Here is an 18184-nt window from a genome sequence, read left to right as displayed (position 1 = left end):
CAGGACTGATATATTCTTAAATAATATCTTCAATGATATTCTCCATAATAATGTTTTGTTTTTTTAAGATTTTACTTTTAGGGGCGCCTGGGTGGCTCAGTCGCTTAAGCATCTGCCTTCAGCTCAGGTCATGATCTCAGGGTTCTGGGACTGAGCCCCACATCAGGCTCCCTGCTCAGTGGGGAGTCTGCTCCTCCCTCTCCCTCTGCACCCCCCCCCACTGTGCTCACATGTGTGCTCGCTCCCTCTCCCTAAATAAAATCTTAAAAAAAAAAAAAAGATTTTATCATAAGTAATCTCTGCACCCAAAGTGGGGCTTGAACTCACAAGCCTGAGATTGACAATCTCATGCTCCAGCAACTGAGCCAGCCAGGTGTCCCTCCATAATAATATATATTTTTTAAATTTTATTCATTTATTTGAGAGAGAGCAAGAGAGAGCACAAGTAGGGAGGAGAGGGAGAAACAGGTCCCCCCCAAGCAGGGAGCCTGATGCAGGGCTCAATCCCAGGACCGTGAGATCATGACCTGAGCCGAAGGCAGACGCTTAATGGACTGAGCCACCCAGGTGCCCCCCTAATAATTTTTTTTTTTTTAAAGATTTTATTTATTTATTTGACAGAGAGAGAGATAGCGAGAGCAGGAACACAAGCGGGGGAGTGGGAGAGGGAGAAGCAGGCTTCCCGTGGAGCAGGGAGCCCGATGCGGGGCTTGATCCCAGGACCCTGGGATCATGACCTGAGCCGAAGGCAGACGTTTAACGACTGAGCCACCCAGGCGCACCCCCAATAATCTTAACAAAGTTCCATAATGAATTTAGGCCCCAATCTTTTTGGACAGTAATTTTTTTAAGTTTGTTCTGAACATTAGCTTCACAGAGTAGAACTGCCCTACTGTCAATCTCAGACCACTTAAGTGCTGTCAATAAATTCACCATGTCTGTGCATTAAAACCCATAATCACCTTCTATCAGAGGGGTGTCACTATCACAGTAAATCCTGTCCCTACTCATTCATATTCATCAAAGAACTACTACAGTTTTAGGAGCATTTTGTTAAATTGGACTGGCTCTCTTTTTCTGGTTCTTTTTTTTTTTAAGATTTTATTTATTCATTCGAGACACAGAGATAGAGAGAGACAGCATGAGCAGGGGGAGAGGCAGAGGGAGAAGCAGGCTCCCCGCTGAGCCAGGAGCCAGACGTGGGGCTCGATCCCAGGACCCTAGGATCATGACCCGAGCCGAAGGCAGATGCTTAACCATCTGAGCCACCCAGAAGCCCCTTTTTCTGGTTCTCCTTAACACTGACATGGTACATCTTGTTGGCTATCGATATTTGTTAGTACTTGCTCTTAGAGAGCTGTGTAACTTACTTTAATTATTAGGATTTAGTACTATTCACTACACAGTTGAAAAATCAGTAAGTGTCATTAAGGGGTCATGTCACTTAGAAGCAGTTCTCACAAAGGGCATCAGATAAATGAGATGACCTACCTTGGTCTGGGTCTCAGCCTCCTCTTCAGTAACCAGGGCATCCATCCCCAAGCGCTGTCTTAACTCCTGGTTCTCAACTACAAGGCCATGGGTTTTCTCTCGCAAAAGCTGATTTTCTAGCAAAAGTTTTTGGTTCTGGAAGTAAGTTCAAGAAGAAGCTACTGAAACACCCAGTTCTTTCACTTAAGAATCTAGCTGATGAGTATCACTACAGTTCTACAGTTGGTTTCCTTTCCTTCTCCTAGACCTTTTTTTTTTTTTTAAAGATTTTGTTTATTTATTTGACAGGGAAAGACACAGCAAGAGAGGGAACACAAGCAGGGGGAGTGGGAGAGGGAGAAGCAGGCTTCCGCTGAGCAGGGAGCCCGATGTGGGGCTCGATCCCAGGACCTTGGGATCATGACCCGAGCCAAAGGCAGACGCTTAACGACTGAGCCACCCAGGCGCCCCTATCTCTTAGACCTTTTGAAAAACTCTGCTTATACAGTTGGTTCACAGTAGGTATTCAAAGGAAAGGTCATAGTTATGAAAAACAAGTGCCATGCCGTGGGGTCACAAATAACAATGCTTCCAACTACTAATATAGACCTCAGCAAAGGGTGACTTGTGGCTTTAATTTAGATATGATGGCAAAAAAAAAATTCCTATCTTGAACTAGCAGGTTGTAACAGAAGTGGTAATGGTGGACCATAAAATCAAAATATGTTAAGTGTGTGTATGTATGTGTGTAAATATAGGTATGGATATATATGAAATCTTTATATATTCAAGATATGTAGCTGGCAACAATTTAAGATTAGGTAGTAAGTGGGCCCTAGAAGGGGAAGGGAACCGTTAGTGGACTTTTGGCCAAGCCAGGAAGGGTTTCAGGTTTAAGCAATGATTTTCTATCTGCTTTTACGAATTTCTTAGTACTAACTCGATAAACGTTGTAATGTTGTAATTCACCAACTTGGAGATAGATCTAGCACCAAATGCCAGGGGTCAACCAGTTCTGCTCTCATCAAGTTTCACCACCTAATCACTTAACTATCTATCTACCCTAATTTAGATTCATTTAACGTTTTTTTTTAGCTTAACTTTTAATTAACTGTCCAGTTGTATTCTAAAGAGACAGGAACATTCACCAGGAAGGATATACAAGAAATAAAAGATAAGAGTTTGACCTTAAGTATTTTTACCTCTTCCTCCAAATCTACCACTTGCTGTTCCAGCTCACTCATTCGAGCTTTCTTTCGGTCTCTGGCAGTCTGGGCTGCGACTCTGTTTTTCAGTTTCCTGAGAACAAAAGGGACATACATACACTAAGTCATCTCAAACCTTATTTATATCTTTATTTGAGAACTTGGCCAGCTGGTGCTTTCATTTTCATTTACAGTATAAGGTAGACTAAGGTAAAATACACTCCAGGCTCCTCCCCTCAATAAAACAAAACAAAAAATAGAGCCTTTCCTGGATCTGGCTTGAAGAACTGCTTCATTCTCTCCCATATTGCGTCATCCACACCCCCGTCGCATCCCGGCCACAGCAAGGACGCTGGACACAAATACTACTCATCTTGCATCACAGGAGATTTCCTCCTCCCATTTTTATTCCCCCCGTATAACTCAAATAAAGGAGAGGCCGATGCCTTTCGCCCTAGCTGACATCCTGGGCAGTCCCCGGAAGGCTGGGCCCGGCGTCTGCTCAAGGAGGCACTTAAATCACAAAAGGCACCATGACCACAAAAGAACTAACATTTACGAGAACTGGGTACTAAGCATTTCTCACTCAATCTTTCCAACAACCTCATGAATAGATACCATTTTTAAGGGCGCGGAGACTAAGTTTGACTAAAGAGCCTCACGGAGCTCACAGCCCTCTCGACAACTGTCATTTCGGCTCCATGACCCTCCAAAAAAAAGTAGGTCAATTGAGTCCATGCCACTGCCCAAATTCAGAAAAACTGAATGACAGATCTATGGTCACATAGCAAGAGGGCCTGGAACCAAGTGCGCGAACACCCAGCTCTACGCATCTCTAATGAGACAGAAAAGAAGGGGGTTTAACAAAGGCCCGGGCAGCCCGGGACTCCCGACTTCCTGCCCCGCCCCGCGCCACGCTGGCACCCTACCGGCCAGGCCCAGGGCGCCCGAGCGCGGCAGGCGCTCAGCGCCCGGCTTCGGATCCGGGTCCCAGCCCCTCGCCCTTCGCCCTCAGGGTCCGCGCCCGGACCCTCGCCCACCTCCGCAGCGCCTTCTCCTCGGGGCTCAGGTGCGTGAGGCGCTGTCGCTTGCGCGCCTGGGGTGGGCCCCCGCTCGCCGCCTCCGGGCTAGCCCCTCGCTGGCCCGGCACCATGAGTGGCAGAGCCCGGCCGGCCGGGGTTCCGGCGGCGGCGGCGGTGGCGGGGTTGCCGGACAGAAGCAGCACTTTGGGGGCCCCGGCGGCCGGGCTCTGCGCGGGTGCCACCACCACCATGGCCCGAGAACGTCTACGCCAGTGCGCGCTGCCGCCGTCCACCGGGCCGGCCCCGCCGCACCCAGCCTTTCTACGGTCGTGGCCTTCCGTGATTGGCCAGCGCCGCGTGACGCGTGGCCGCTCTCGGCGCCCATTGGTCCGGCGAGCCCGGAGGGGGTGGGGCCGGGGCGTCCAGCGTGGCGGCCGCCGTCCCGGGCAGGAGGGGCCGTGGTAGGGGGAGACCGGCGGGATCCGGGGCTGGGGGCTCTGGAGGGCCTGGGCACAGCTCGGCTCCTCAGGAAGGGTTTGGAACCCGGCGGAGTTTCCTCCTCGGACGGATTTTATTCCCTAGGCTGACGCATTTCCACCCGGAACGACTGAGTCTAATCCCAAACGAAGAGATTTCCAGACTGATGACTTTTTACCGAGACTGACAGATGGTTGTCACCTCTGCCCGACCACATTTTCTCTCGTGCGCCACATCGGCCCCGAGCGGAGCGGAAAGTCGAGAGAGAGAGAGAGAGAGAGAGTGCGCGAGAGCGAGCAAGCCAGTCGGGCCTTGGATGACAAAAAAGCCTGCAAAGAAATTCCGCGAAATAAGAGCCTTTATTTAGGAAGTGAAATCGCGCGTTTTAAAACTAGGCTTGGCTCTTAGTGAGGGTTTCATAAACCGAGGCGTTGTGATCTCCGAGTGGTAGGAATACATGTAATTTTAATTTGCATTTCTAAATTGTCTGCTACGAGCATACTTTTTTCATTTCACGTGTTAAAACGAGGGTCCCGGGGTCTACCCTCAGCCCCCTGGCACGCGGGGCACTTCGAGGCTCCTGCCCTGGCAGCTAGGGAGCAATTCAGGCACATGGATATTAGAATGGAGCAATCCCATGAGCCCCCCGCCCCCCTCCCCCGCCTGTTCACCTTTTTTGAAGCCAATTACAAAATGTGGAATTCCCTAGAATCACAAAGTGATACTTTCTTTAACAAGTAGTTACTGCTTCCTCTGTGCTTAGGTTCCAGGGACACAAAGATTAGGAAAACTCCTATCTGATGGTTGGAAATGGGCAAAAAGTGAAAAGACAGAATGGTTCTAGGTAATTTTTCAATGTCATTAAGTCAGATTAGCTCTTCAATTATATTTTGGTGGGGAGGAAACAGGATGGGAAGAGGGAACTAAATCAATTCCGTCTCTTGATACACAGGCCCTTTGAAGGGGCACAATTTCTCTTATTTCCAGGAGTGGGCCATGAGTCTCCCACACGTACTTTCTTCCTTCGAGCTGGCAGAGCTAAATCAGTGACTATTGAAAACTGAGGGCGTCCTGAGCGCACGCTCCTTCAGGGGGCTGGAAAACAGGTGGGGTGATCAGAGACTCCACTGGACAATGAAGCCAGCTTCCTTTCTAAGTTTCATCATCCTGGAGCTATCCGGGTCCTAATGTGCCTCCGCCGATGGGAGACTCACTCCTGGCCTCTGAGACCTTTGGGAGAGGTCTTTGGAGTGCCTTCTGGTTGAGACCTACACCTCTATAGAAACCTATAAGAGGTTCTGAGAAAAGCCAGGTAACTGTCATGCAACCTTTTATTAAGTTACCATTTGTAAACACCAAGAGAATGTCTGGCGCTTTGTAAGAAGTCCCAGTGAAGCTAAAATTTAAATCATGTAGGCATAAAAAGAAAATGCCATGAGGCCCCCGTTAGTCCAGCAGGGTGTTACATGAGTAACCATGTGGAGAAGGTACAAGATGCTGGGGCAGAGGAGAAAGGTGGATGGATTGCATTTTGGTGTTGGTTAATGAGGTAGAAATGGAATGTTGAAATTGACGCCACCAGCTTTGTTTTCAAGGTTTTTATTGTCCGTAAACATTTAAAATCATCCTCAAAAACAGTAATTTGACCAATGCAGATTACTATCCATGAAGTCTCAAACACTCAACTCCAAACCTTTGAACAGTTTCATATCCTCTTTGTAAGAGTAATCTGATAATTCTTGCATCAGGTGCCATTAATATTTCATAACATTTACTAGGGACTTGTGATAAGAGATCCATAAAACACAAAGTTCTTAGACTGTGAAATGCAAGAAACAGTGATGAGAAGCTGTAGGCATTAAGTCAAAATAAATGTCAATGTAAAACAAAACAAAACCCAGTTATAATCTGAAACTAAAACTCAAAAACTGCTCTCATGTGGGAGCCGCTAACCACATGTGGTTATCGAGCACCTGAAATGTGGCTAGTCTGAATTAAAATGTGCTGCAAACATGAAATACACACTCTATTTGAAGACTTAGTATGAAAACAAGAGAATGTAAAATATCTTGTTGATCATTTTTTACATTGATTATATGTTGAAGTGATAAGTATGTTTGATATTTTGAGTTAAACTGCTTTTTTTTTAATTTTTATTTTATTTTGGGGGCGCCTGGGTCGTTCAGTCGTTAAGCGTCTGCCTTCGACTCAGGTCATGATCCCAGTCCCACATCGGGCTCCCTGCTCGGCAAGAAGCCTGCTTCCTCCTCTCCCATTCCCTCTGCTTGTGTTCCTGCTCTCGCTCTCTCTCTCTCTGTCAAATAAATAAATAAAATCTTTAAAAAAAATTTTTTTTTAACTTTATTTTTAAGTAGGCTCCATGCCCAGCATGGAGCGCAACATGGGGCTTAAACTCTGACCCTGAGATCAAGACCTGAGCTGAGATCAGGAGTTAGATGCTTAACCAACTGAGCCACCCAGGCACACCTAAGCTTTTTAGAAATTGGTTTTGTGTCTTTTTAATTGGCTACTGGAACATTTTAAATTATACAAGTGGCTTGCATTCTGTTTCTGTTGGACAACGCTGGTCTATATGATATCAATATGGGAGATGGCACAGGTAAAGAGAAGGAAGGGAATAAAAGTGTGCTATGGGGGGCACCTGGCTGGCTCAGTTGGAAGAGCATGTGACTCTTGATCTCAGGCTTGTGAGTTTGAGCCCCACGTTGGATGTAGAGATTACTTAAAAATAAAATCTTTTTTAAAAAAGTAGAGGAGGGGCACCTGGGTGGCTCAGTTGTTAAGTGTCTGCCTTCGCCTCAGGTCATGATCCCAGGGTCCTGGGATCGAGCCCTGCGTTGGGCCCCCTGCTCATTGGGAAGCCTGTTTCTCCCTTTCCCACTCCCCCTGCTCATGTTCCCTCTCTCGCTGTCTCTCCCTCTGTCAAATAAATAAAATCTTCTAAAAATAAATAAATAAATAGAGGAAAAGAAAAATCAGGGCGCCTGGGTGGCTCAGTCATTAAGCGTCTGCCTTTGGCTCAGGTCATGATCCCAGGGTCCTGGGATCGATTTAAAAAAAAAAGAAAAGAAAAATCTCCGGGTAAGCAAACAAATAGGCCAGTTTAGCTATTAGTGATGGTATTGAGAAAGGAAGTGACCCTCATCAGTGAATATCAAATCCCTTTCCAACTGCATTGGTTCTAATTCTTTGTTTTCAATAAAATTGATGGAAGACAAAATTGAATTATCAGCTGAGAGTTCAATAGAATAATTTTTTTTTTCAATAGAATAATTTTTGATATTAGATCATTATGTGACTTGGCTTCTAACTTGAAAGATGTACAAACAATTGAAGAACATTGTTATAACAAAATGCTTTCCTTCCCCATGCGCTTAGTTAAATGAACATTGTCTTGGGGGGCACTGACATCTTTTTTAGAAATGAAAAAATTAAAAAAGGAATAAAATTAATGCCAAAACCTGTCCCATTCTCGCAGTAAGTACTATTAATCCACTGATACATGATTCCAAAGATATAGTTCCAATATCACATTACTCTCTCTGTTTAACAATTATATACCAAAACTTGGAATGTATATTGTTTTGAAAAATCTTATAAAATTTGTACTAATTTTAATTGTTATGAGAGCTCCTTTCATTGGGAACAGTTTCTTGGTCTTTTCTTGCCTTTTTTGACCTTGACATTTTTGAAATATACAAGTCAATCACAGTTGTAGAAGGTCCCTCAGTTTGGGTTCGTCTGATGTTACCTCATGATTTATGCATTTGGGGCAGCAATACCACAGTACGTTGCTATGTTCTTCTTAGCGCATCATATCAGGAGGCGCATGATGTCAGTTTGTCCCGTAACTAGTGATAATTAGCTTTTATCAATTGGTTTAAATGGTGTCTGCTAAGTTTCTCCACTATGAAGTTAATTATTAAGTATTATACTTATTAATAATACGTATTTTGTAAAAAGATATTTTAAAATATCTACCTATCCTGTTTCTCATTAGACTTTCACCTACCAGTTTTAGGATCCATTGGTGATTCTTGCCTAAATTAATTGTTACTATAATGATTAGCAAATAGTGATTTCCTAATTCCATCATTACTTTTGCATTTATTACTTGGAATTCTACTGTGAAGTGGAATTTTCCCTTCTATTTATTTATTCATGTAATTATCAACTCATTAAGTCCTGTTTTACTTTAAAAATCATTAAAAGTTAAAAAAATCTATTACTACATTTTTTATTTTGATTCTCAAACTGTCTCAGACTTGACCAATGAAAGCCACCCCCTTTTTAAAGATTTTATTTATTTATTTATTTATTTTTAAAGATTTTATTTATCTGACAGAGAGAGACAGTGAGAGAGGGAACACAAGCAAGGCAAGTGGGAGAGGGAGAAGTAGGCTTCCCGCGGAGCAGGGAGCCCAACGCGGGGCTCGATCCCAGGACCCTGGGATCATGACCTGAGCCGAAGGCAGACCCTTTTTTTTTTTTTTTTTCCGAAGGCAGACCCTTAACCAACTGAGCCACCCAGGTGCCCTAAGAACATGTTTTAGATTTTGATCCCATTTTACTTTTTTTTTTTTATTAAAGTGCAGTTGACACCCGATGTTATATTAGTTTTAGGTGTACAACATAGTGATTGACAATTCTCTACGTTCTGCTGTGCTCCCCATAAGTGTAGCTCCCACCTGTCACCATACAGCACTATTACAATTCCCTAGGCTGTACCTTTCATCCCCATGACTGATCCCATTTTACTCCTTGTGTTGCAAGTTTAGAAATGGAATTGTTTCCAAGTTTTGACTTTCGTGAATAAAGCTGCTGTGAACATTTGTGCACAGATCTTTGTGTGAAAGCAATCTTTGTATTTTCAGTTCTCTTGGCTAAATACCTAGGAGTAAAATTGTGAGATCATGTGGGAGGTGTATGTTTAACTTTTTGAGAGACTGCCAGTTTTCCACACTGGTTTTACCATTTTACATCCGCATTAGTAATTACTGTTTTTCTTATGTTGCTATTTCAGATAGTTATTTAACTCTTTATTGTTACCCAACTTTTCATTTGTTTATGTTATATGTTTTTTCCAACTGGATTTCAACATGCTCATTGGAAGCAGAAGCCATATGTTAATCTCCTTTGGTTGTCTGTGTTTAATATAGTCCTGAGCACATACTAGCATTCAATAAATATTTTTTGAATGATTATTCAACTGTTAGGTTGTCTGCAATATGCTTTATTTTTTTTTAAGATTTTATTTATTTGTTTGAGAGACAGAGAGCATGAGTGGGAGGGGTGGGGCAGAGGGAGATGGAGCCCAACTGAGGGCTCGATCCCAGGACCCCAAGATCATGACCTGAGTTGAAGGCAGATGCTTAACCGACTGAGCCATCCAGGCGTCCCCATAATACCATTTTTTTAAAGCAGAATTCAACATAAGGTTGGTCTATATTGGACTCATTACAAAAGCCTGGAATGTGCTCATTTTAAGACACTAGGGCAATACTTCTAGTTACCTACACAGCATCTATTCTACTTAATCTTCCTTATTAAGAAAAAAAAAATGTGGGGTGCCTGGGTGGCTCAGTCGGTTAAGTGTCTGCCTTAGGCTCATGTCATGATCTTGGGGTGAGGGGATCTAGCCCTGGGTCAGGTTCCCTGCTCAGCGGGGAGCCTGCTTCTCCCTCTCCCTCTGCCCCTGCCGCTCCTTCTGCTTGCGTGCTCTCTCTCTCTGTGTCAAATGAATAAATAAAATCTTTAAAAAAAAAAAAAAAAGATGTGTTCAAGGTGCCCGGCTGAAAACACTCAGCTTCCAAGTTCCCTTGAAGCTATGGATAGCCACGTAATGCAATTCTGCCTAATGGATAAGTGGCAGTTCTAGGCAGAGAAGACTCCAGGCAAATTTATTAAATGGGAGACTCAACTGGGATGCCTTCTGCATTTTGGGTGTTGCCCTTTTCTTCCTAACCCCTTCCTCTTGCCCAGGATGCTGATAAAGGGCAAAAGACGGAGAAGGCAGCAGTCATTTTGCAACATGAGGAAGGAAGCCACATGCTAAGGATATCAGAGGAAAGACAGAAGGAGTCTGGGTTCCTGATGGCATCATGGAGTGGCCCTTAAACCCCAACCTAGCTCTAGATTACCCACTTCCCAATCCCAAGTTATGTGAGAAATAGAAATACCATGGTGGCTAGGTTCTTGTTACACACCACACAACACAATCCAGGTACTTTACCCACCATATTGCCCTAAGTGACATTTCCCAAACACTGTCCTTGTTTCTATTTCTTTTTAAGATTTTATTTATTTATTTGAGAAAGAGAGTGAGAGAGAGAGAGATCAAGAACAGGGGGGGGAAGGGTAGAGGGAGAAGCAGACTCCCCACTGAACAGGGAGCCCGATGCCGAACTCGATCCCAGGGATCATGACCTGAGCCAGAGGCAGATGCTTAACCGACTGAGCCACCCAGGCTCCCTGTCCTTGTTTTTCTTGTGAATGTGTTACTAGCCCAGCTGAGGAATAAGTATGCTTGAGCAGGGCAGCTGGATGTAGGTGGGTCCCAGGGACATAATTTTTATCAGTGGCACTTTCTTCTGATACCATGAAAGGAGATAAGTCATTTACCATTATAGCATCACTATTTTGTGGCCAGGAAATTTGAGGTCCAAAAGGACAAAATAATCAGCTTAAGGCTGTAGATTACTTTCCTTTTTTTTTTTTAAGATTTTATTTATTTATTTGACAGAGAGAGAATGAGAGAGAGAGCACATGAGAGGGGGGAGGGTCAGAGGGAGAAGCAGACTCCCTGCCGAGCAGGGAGCCCGATGCGAGACTCGATCCAGGGACTCCAGGATCATGACCTGAGCCGAAGGCAGTCGCTTAACCAACTGAGCCACCCAGGCGCCCTGTAGATTACTTTCCCAATTTATCTGTCCATCCCACACTCCAGGCCTACAATTTTTCCTGGAATGTGCTTTCCCCCTGAGTGTGCTAATGAAATGCATGTTTCTCTCTTTGTTTAATCCATAGTTTCTCAACCTTGGCATTATTGACATTTGGGGCCGAACAGGTTTTTTGCTCTGGGGAGCTGTCTTGGGCATTGTAGGATTTTAGCAGCATCTCAGGCTTCTACCCACTAGATGCCAGCAGCAAACCCCCCCACCCCGCCACACCCAGTTAGGACAACTGAAATTGTCTCCAGATATTACCAATGCCTGCTGAGAGCCAGGATCTATTCCCCACCCATTGAGCACCACTGCTCTAAACTCGTGCCAAACAGCCCCACTCTGCACCTGCTTTGTTCCCATGCGGGCAGTCCTCCCAGCAAAACACTTGTGACACTTGGCAGTTGAAATTTACCTGCCTGGATCTCCATGTTAGACCATAAGCTCCTTGAAGGCAAGGACTGCATCTGGCTAATCTTTATAATCCCCTGTTTATTGACTAAATGGATTTAAAATGGTTCAGGAGAAGAATTAGAATAGAATTCAGGAAATCTGGCTTTCTGATGCCATGATTTTGATGCTCATTGTTAAAGACTCATGTGTCCCCTTGCTTTGCTTGGCATCATATTTTATAGACTCCCACGCTGTAGTCAAGAAGCAGATTCTAGCAGAAAAGTACTAATTACTCTTGTTCTAACACCAGCTACAGTGGGAAAGGAAAGCAAATGTTCTAAGACAACTTTTTTTATTCTCACAAGGAAAAAAAAAGACTCTTAATGATATGGGAAAGAGTGAAGAGCAAAATTCTATATAGTATTTTTGTTTCCCTAATGAAATCAAAGTTGTATCTCAGTCTTGCAGAGAGAGCTATGTACACCCCTCCCCCAATTCCAGTTTCCTCTCCCGTTGTCATTTTACACGATCAAGGTGCATCTGTTACAACTAAGAAACCAATCCTGGACACACAGGGCTGGCTTCCCTACCCTCTAGAAATGAAGCCCTTTGGTTTGCCAGGACTGGTGATCCTAGCGCTTTTAATTTTATGAACATGTTTTTTTTTTTTTTTTTAAGATTTTATTTATTCATTTGAGACACAGTACAGACAGAAAGAGAGAGCATGAGCAGGGGGAGAGGCAGACAGAGAAGGAGATGGAGAGGGAGAAGCAGGCTCCCCGCTGAGCCAGGAACCTGATGTGGGGCTCCATCCCAGGACCCTGGGATCATGACCTGAGCTTAATGCAGACGCTTAACCATCTGAGCCACCCAGGTGCCCCTATGAATATGTTTTTAAAGCAGGACATTTACAAACCGTTTAAGTAATGTTGAGACATCGAGCATGTGGACAGGAAATCCTCCTGGTCATGCTGACGAATGTTTCCTTCAATCCTGTGGCTGCCCACCCCTTTCTGGAGAAGAGCTGCAACACTTCCTGACTTTCGTTTGTGTGTATTAAGGTTCTAAGAAATTCAATACTCCTTTGGCTTCTGCAAAACGCTACAGTTCATTTGCCCAGTAAATTCAACAGGGGCTAAAGGACACGACAACAAAAGGAAAAGATTCATTTGAAAAGTGCAAAGATATCACATGCCTCTTTTTTTCACTTGGCATTGACCCAGAGCAGTAAATGGCTCTGCATTTGGTTTTGTCTCTTTAAAGAAAGCCCAAACGCTCCGTTGTCATTGTCGGTACCTTTATTGACACCAAGGTTCAAAGGCGGCAAGAGAAGCAAATTTTATCTGACTTGAAAGGAGTTTAAGTGCTGCAGGCCCCCTTCATTAGTACTAGGAGAATAAATATCAATTCATTAGTTTCAAAAAAATTTAAATAAACTTTTTGGGGGCGCCTGGGTGGCTCAGTGGGTTAAGCATCTGCCTTCAGCTCAGGTCATGATCCCAGGGTCCTGAGATCGAGCCCCACATCAGCCTGCTTCTCCCTCTCCTTCTGCCCCCCCTTCCCCATACCCTTCGTGCTCTCTCTCAAATAAATAAATAAAAATCTTTTTTTAAAAAAAATAAACTTTTTGTTTTGGCATAATTTTAAATTTATAGGAAAGATGCAAAGACAGTATAGAGAATCGCCATACACCCCCAGGTGCCAGTTCCCCTAACGTTTTCAGCTTCCATTATCAATAGCACATTTCTCAAAGCTAAGAAACCAACACTGACACCTTGCCATTAACTAAACTCTAGACTTTATTTGGATTTCAACAGTTTTTCCCTTAATGTCCATTTCTTGTTTCAGGATCCTGCCTTGTTTTTTATTCCTTAGCTTCTCTGTGGTAAACCTATTTTTGCAAAATGTTTCATGACTAATTTCAGCAAATGACATTTATCTGAGGAACTGAATTGACTCAAGTTCAACCTTCCCATACACATACTTATCCTGAGGCTTTGACTCCAAAGTAATAGCGACGGAATCCCTCTCCCTTTGGTGTCTGTTAGGTAATGCTGTGAGCTTTTGCATGACCTGGCTCATAGGAGACTGGATTTCCTGAGAATGCCCTAGGGGTTCTCAACATTAAAAAAAAAAAAAAAAGGGAGAAAGAAAAGAAAAAAGGGGTACCTGCCTGGGTGGCTCAGTTGGTTAAGTGTCTGACACTTGGTCTCAGCTCAGGTCTTGATCTCAGGGTCGTGAGTTCAAGCCCCTCTTTCCCCCCACCCCCAGGATCTTTAAGTACTTTATTTCAAACCTTAGGTTCTTTAAGTTGTCTTTGGATTCAGCCTTCAATTCTTCTTTTTTATTTATAGCTGACTTTATATATTTAATGTTCATGTGGGAAAAGACAGCAAACTGTACCATTTCTGTTCTCTTATAAACTTTTTTTTTTTTTTCATGAAAACAGCCAAGATTTATGTGGTTCCAGGAGCCAGTTGGGTAAAATACAAATGAAACTCTGGTTTGGTGAATAAAGGGGATATGAGAAGAGAAAAGCTTTAAGAGAGGAAGAAGAAATAGAATTGTGTTTGCTTCAGAGAACATCGGGACAGAGGCCATCCATCTTCCATTTCTAGACCCTGTAAGAATGGTCATTACAGCCTGGGGGACAGAGGGGGGAATGGGGACCTTGGCATATGAAATGGATGGACATAGGGTATGTTTTCAGCTCTAACACATACTCATTAGATAACCTTGGACAAGTTACTTAACCCCTCTGGGCCTCAGTATCCTTGTCAGTAAAACGAGAATCAAGTATTGAAAAAGATAATGTATTGAGCACAGTGCATGACACAGAGAAAGCATGTAATATGTGTGTGAAGTGTTATGGTTACCACGGGCCATCCACCCCAATCCCACCTGGCATTCCCATATTCCCTCTAGTCTACTATTAATCTCATCCTTCCTTCCATCTTTTGGCATTTGGTAGCCAAGAAATTTGACAGGTCCCAGAAGGCTAAGCAGAATAAATGAGAGTCCAAGTCTTTAAAATATATGTTGAAGTATAAAATTTGGTCACTGGTCATAAGCAGGGACAGAGTCCACAAAGCAGAAAAAACATCCCAGCAAGGAACACCAGGTGAGTTTTCCCCAGTTACTCCCTCCCCCACCCTGAGAACAAAATGCCCACTTGACCCCTGGGTGGGCCAGACCAGGACAGGCTGCCAATGATCTGCTCTGTTAGTGTGACCTGGGATAACATTCCCAGCAGAGGGCTGCAAACATTTGCTGAGCACACAGACCCGTGACCCATGGTGAGGTTGGGGTTGAGTTTGGCTTACGCCATAACTGGGGGTTGGTGGCTGGGGGGCTGTTCTGCACAGAACAGGGGGGCAAGGCTGTGTGGTCTGGGGAAGAGGAAGGTTTTTTGTTTTTGTTTTTGTTTTTTAAGATTTTTATGGGGGTGCCTGAGTGGCTCAGTCGGTTGAGCATGGGCCTTTGGATCGGGTCATGATCCCAGGGTCCTGGGATTGAGCCCTGCTTCTCCCTCTCCCTCAGCCTGCTGCTCCCCCTGCTTGTTCTCGCTGTCTGTTAAATAAACAAAATCTTTAAAAAAATTTTTTTCATTTTTTTGAGAGAGAGAGCATGGGGAGGAGCGGGGGAGAGGGAGAAGCAGACTCCCCACTGAGCAAGGAGCCCGACAGGGGGCTCGATCCTAGGACCCAGAGATCATGACCTGAGCCAAAGCTTAACCGACTGAGCCACCCAGGTGCCCCGAAGAGGAAGTTTAAACTGGGACCCCATTGTTTTGTACAAAACACAATCATTAGTTAAAATGGGACCTCATTGTTTTGTACAAGACACATTTTCTGTTTGCAAATGACTCGTATTTTCCAGCATACAGTTCCAGAATTATAGAGTTTATTATAGTCCTTAAGACCTACAATGTTTTTCCAAAAATACTTCTTATTGTCTATACCTGCAGCCTCTTGGGGAGCTGAGTGGTGGGGGACCCAGCCCTGCACCAGAGAACTGGATACACTGGCGGTTAGCGCTTGGCTCTGCTGGATGACCCGGAATAAGCCAGGAAGCTCTTCAAAAGCTTCCTTTTGTTGTTGTTGTTGTTATTGTTTATTTGTTTGTTTGTTTTTATATGACAGCGAGAGACACAGCAAGAGAGGGAACACAAGCAGGGGGAGTGGAGGAGGGAGGGAACACAAGCAGGGGGAGTGGAGGAGGAAGAAGCAGGCTTCCTGCGGAGTAGGGAGCCCGATGCGGGGCTCGTGGGATCATGACCTGAGCCGAAGGCAGACGCTTAACCATCTGAGCCACCCAGGCGCCCCGTTGTTGTTTGTTTTTACTAGAAGAGGCAGGAACGGGCATGAAAGCAACCTAGTGGAGTGCCTAGAACACCGGAAGGAGCTTGTTTCATTTAGCAAATGCAGCCCACCCAAACTGAGCTCCTCTGACTTCACTTGAGGAAGCTCTGCCTTGATATCTAAAGGAAGGTGCTAGCAACCGGAACAAACCCCTGTTCGTGAGCTCTCCCTCCTTGGCACACGGGGAAGGCTGTGGAGGTGACCAGAGCACACAGATTCAGTCTCTGAGCCCACCCAGGGGGCAGCTCTGTACAGAGACAGGTGCAGCGGCTGAAGGAATGAACTCCGATCCCCACAGATATATACTAGGGGGTAGGGGGTCTTTTATTTATTATTATTATTATTATTATTATTTTAAGATTTTATTTATTTGAAAGCGAGAGCGAGAGAGCACAAGCCGGGGAATGGCAGAGGGAGAGGGAGAAGCAGACTCACCACCAAGCAGGGAGCCCAAGGTAGGGCTCAATCCCAGGACCCCGAGACCACGACCTGAGCGAGCGGAAGGCAGATGCCCAACTGACTGAGCCACCCAGGCGCCCCGAGGGGGTCTTTTAGATTCACCTTCCAGGGGACCAGATGACTTTACAGCTCAAAGGGTCTGTGAGTCTGACTTTTCTTACCTTCTGGAACAGATAAAGGAGTAAAGAAGATAGCTGTCCTGGGTACAGCTCTGGATTTCTCAACTGAAGTGTTTCATCACAGTCTTGAAAAATCAGGATTGCTCAGGCTTGCAGGAAGTGGATTGTCTGATTCTAAGTTTTACTTGAAATTTTGGGGGAAAAAATTGACAACAGAGTTTTCTAAAGGGACTTCCTCATCTTGATCAACCAAGTATTCCCCCTCCTCCCAGTTTCCAGCAAGAAGAGAACAATTTGCCTTTGTAACAACTTGGGGTTCTCCTGAAAATCTCCACCCTATACCTGTGTTCAACCATTTGCATTCAATGATTTTTACTTGGTTTCTGGGAGCTGGGTGTCCACACACAATAAACTGTTATTTGCAACATCATGATCAGATCCACTGCCTGGAAACCCGGGGACTCTGGGTTACCTTTACCTTGCTCTCAAGGGAGCAGAACCTGGGAGAGCAAAGAGGTAAGTAGGTAATTCCAATGCAGTATAACTGCAATCAGCCCTGTGGTGGGACTGAGGAGCAAGGGCCATAAGGAAGAGCTTCATAAAGGAGATGTTTCCATGGGCTTTGAAGGATGAGTAGGAGTTTGCCCAAGATTTAGCTTTTTTTTTTTTACCCTGGGCCCTTCTCCCTGCTAGAGAAGCTAGATGCCACCTGACCCCTGAGAGAGAAAAGCAGTAGTAGTTCATCTGGTGCTAAAAAAGATCTGAAACTAACACAAAATCTGCTAATATGCTCAAAACTAAGTGTATGAGAAGATCCTTCTGAATTTCCGTGTACTTATTTTAACTCTCCCGGGACATCCCTTGCTTCTCCCCTCCCCTTATCCTCAGCACTCTTGAAGATGTCCTTAATATTTCTCATTTAACCAACAACTCTTCTTTCAAACTGGAGGCAGGTCATAGGGTCATAGTAACGTTCCAGCCTCCCAGCTAGCTCTCCCTCGTGGTCCACAATTCCAGGTCTCTGAGCTCTGACTTCAGCTATGACACTTGCCAAAAGGATCAAAAAGGAAACTGCTGGGGCGCCTGGGTGGCTCAGATGGTTAAGCGTCTGCCTTCGGCTCAGGTCATGATCCCAGGATCCTGGGATCGAGTCCCGCATCGGGCTCCCTGCTCAGCGGGGAGCCTGCTTCTCCCTCTGCCTCTCTCTCTCTCTCTTATGAATAAATACATTTAAAAAAATCTTTAAAAAAATTAATTAATTAAAAAAAAAAGGAAACTGCTAGTCAGAATTTCCTCTCCTTCCATGAATGTCTTTTTTTTTTTTTTCTTTTTTTGATTGAGGGCCATCTTTATTGGAAGGAAATACTTTATACATGATTTCTTTCTTTCTTTCTTTTTTTCCCTTCCCTGAATTTCTGATTCTACTTCTGCAGTGGGTGTGAATGACATCCTACCCCCAGGGTGTTAAAATATGTATATTTGAAAACCTAAAAACAAAACAAAAAACTCCAAAAAACTGGAGGCAGGAATATGAGAGAGAGAATGTGGGGGAGCGTTTCTCGCCACCCCATCCCCATCCTACCCTTTTTGGGCTTTAAATTTTATAGTCACTCCCTCTCCTGGTCCCTGCTCTGCCTCTTCCTCTAAAGCAGCCAGAAGGGACTTGGGGGTGACTTTCATCACTCTCCCTTTGAGTCCTAGAGAGAGGCTTAACTC

General features: G+C 44.6%; 2 protein-coding genes across 4 annotated transcripts in view; one reads left to right on the top strand and one right to left on the bottom strand.

Annotated features, from left to right (window-relative positions):
* XBP1 (X-box binding protein 1) overlaps positions 1–3976 on the bottom strand; it is a 5946-nt gene extending 1970 nt beyond the window's left edge. Inside the window, 3 exon segments of the mRNA XM_031037049.2 lie at positions 1492–1626; positions 2673–2769; positions 3716–3976. Of these exon segments, the coding sequence (XP_030892909.2) occupies positions 1492–1626; positions 2673–2769; positions 3716–3948 (465 nt within the window). The 5' untranslated portion in view covers positions 3949–3976.
* Positions 1–18184, top strand: part of CCDC117 (coiled-coil domain containing 117) — a 50266-nt gene that overhangs the window by 14566 nt on the left and 17516 nt on the right. For 2 of the 3 annotated variants that reach the window (XR_014139745.1, XR_014139744.1), the window contains exon 5: positions 5138–5280. The exons of the other annotated variant lie outside the window; for it this stretch is intronic. The gene's annotated coding sequence lies outside the window, so the exon portion shown is untranslated. The remainder of the gene's footprint in view (positions 1–5137; positions 5281–18184) is intronic. 3 annotated transcript variants of the gene reach the window in all.

The sequence above is a fragment of the Leptonychotes weddellii genome, chromosome 13 (assembly GCF_054177405.1).
Source record: "Leptonychotes weddellii isolate Sample4059 chromosome 13, ASM5417740v2, whole genome shotgun sequence".
Classification (NCBI taxonomy): Eukaryota; Metazoa; Chordata; class Mammalia; order Carnivora; family Phocidae; genus Leptonychotes; species Leptonychotes weddellii.
This window is presented reverse-complemented; position numbering and strand designations above follow the sequence as displayed.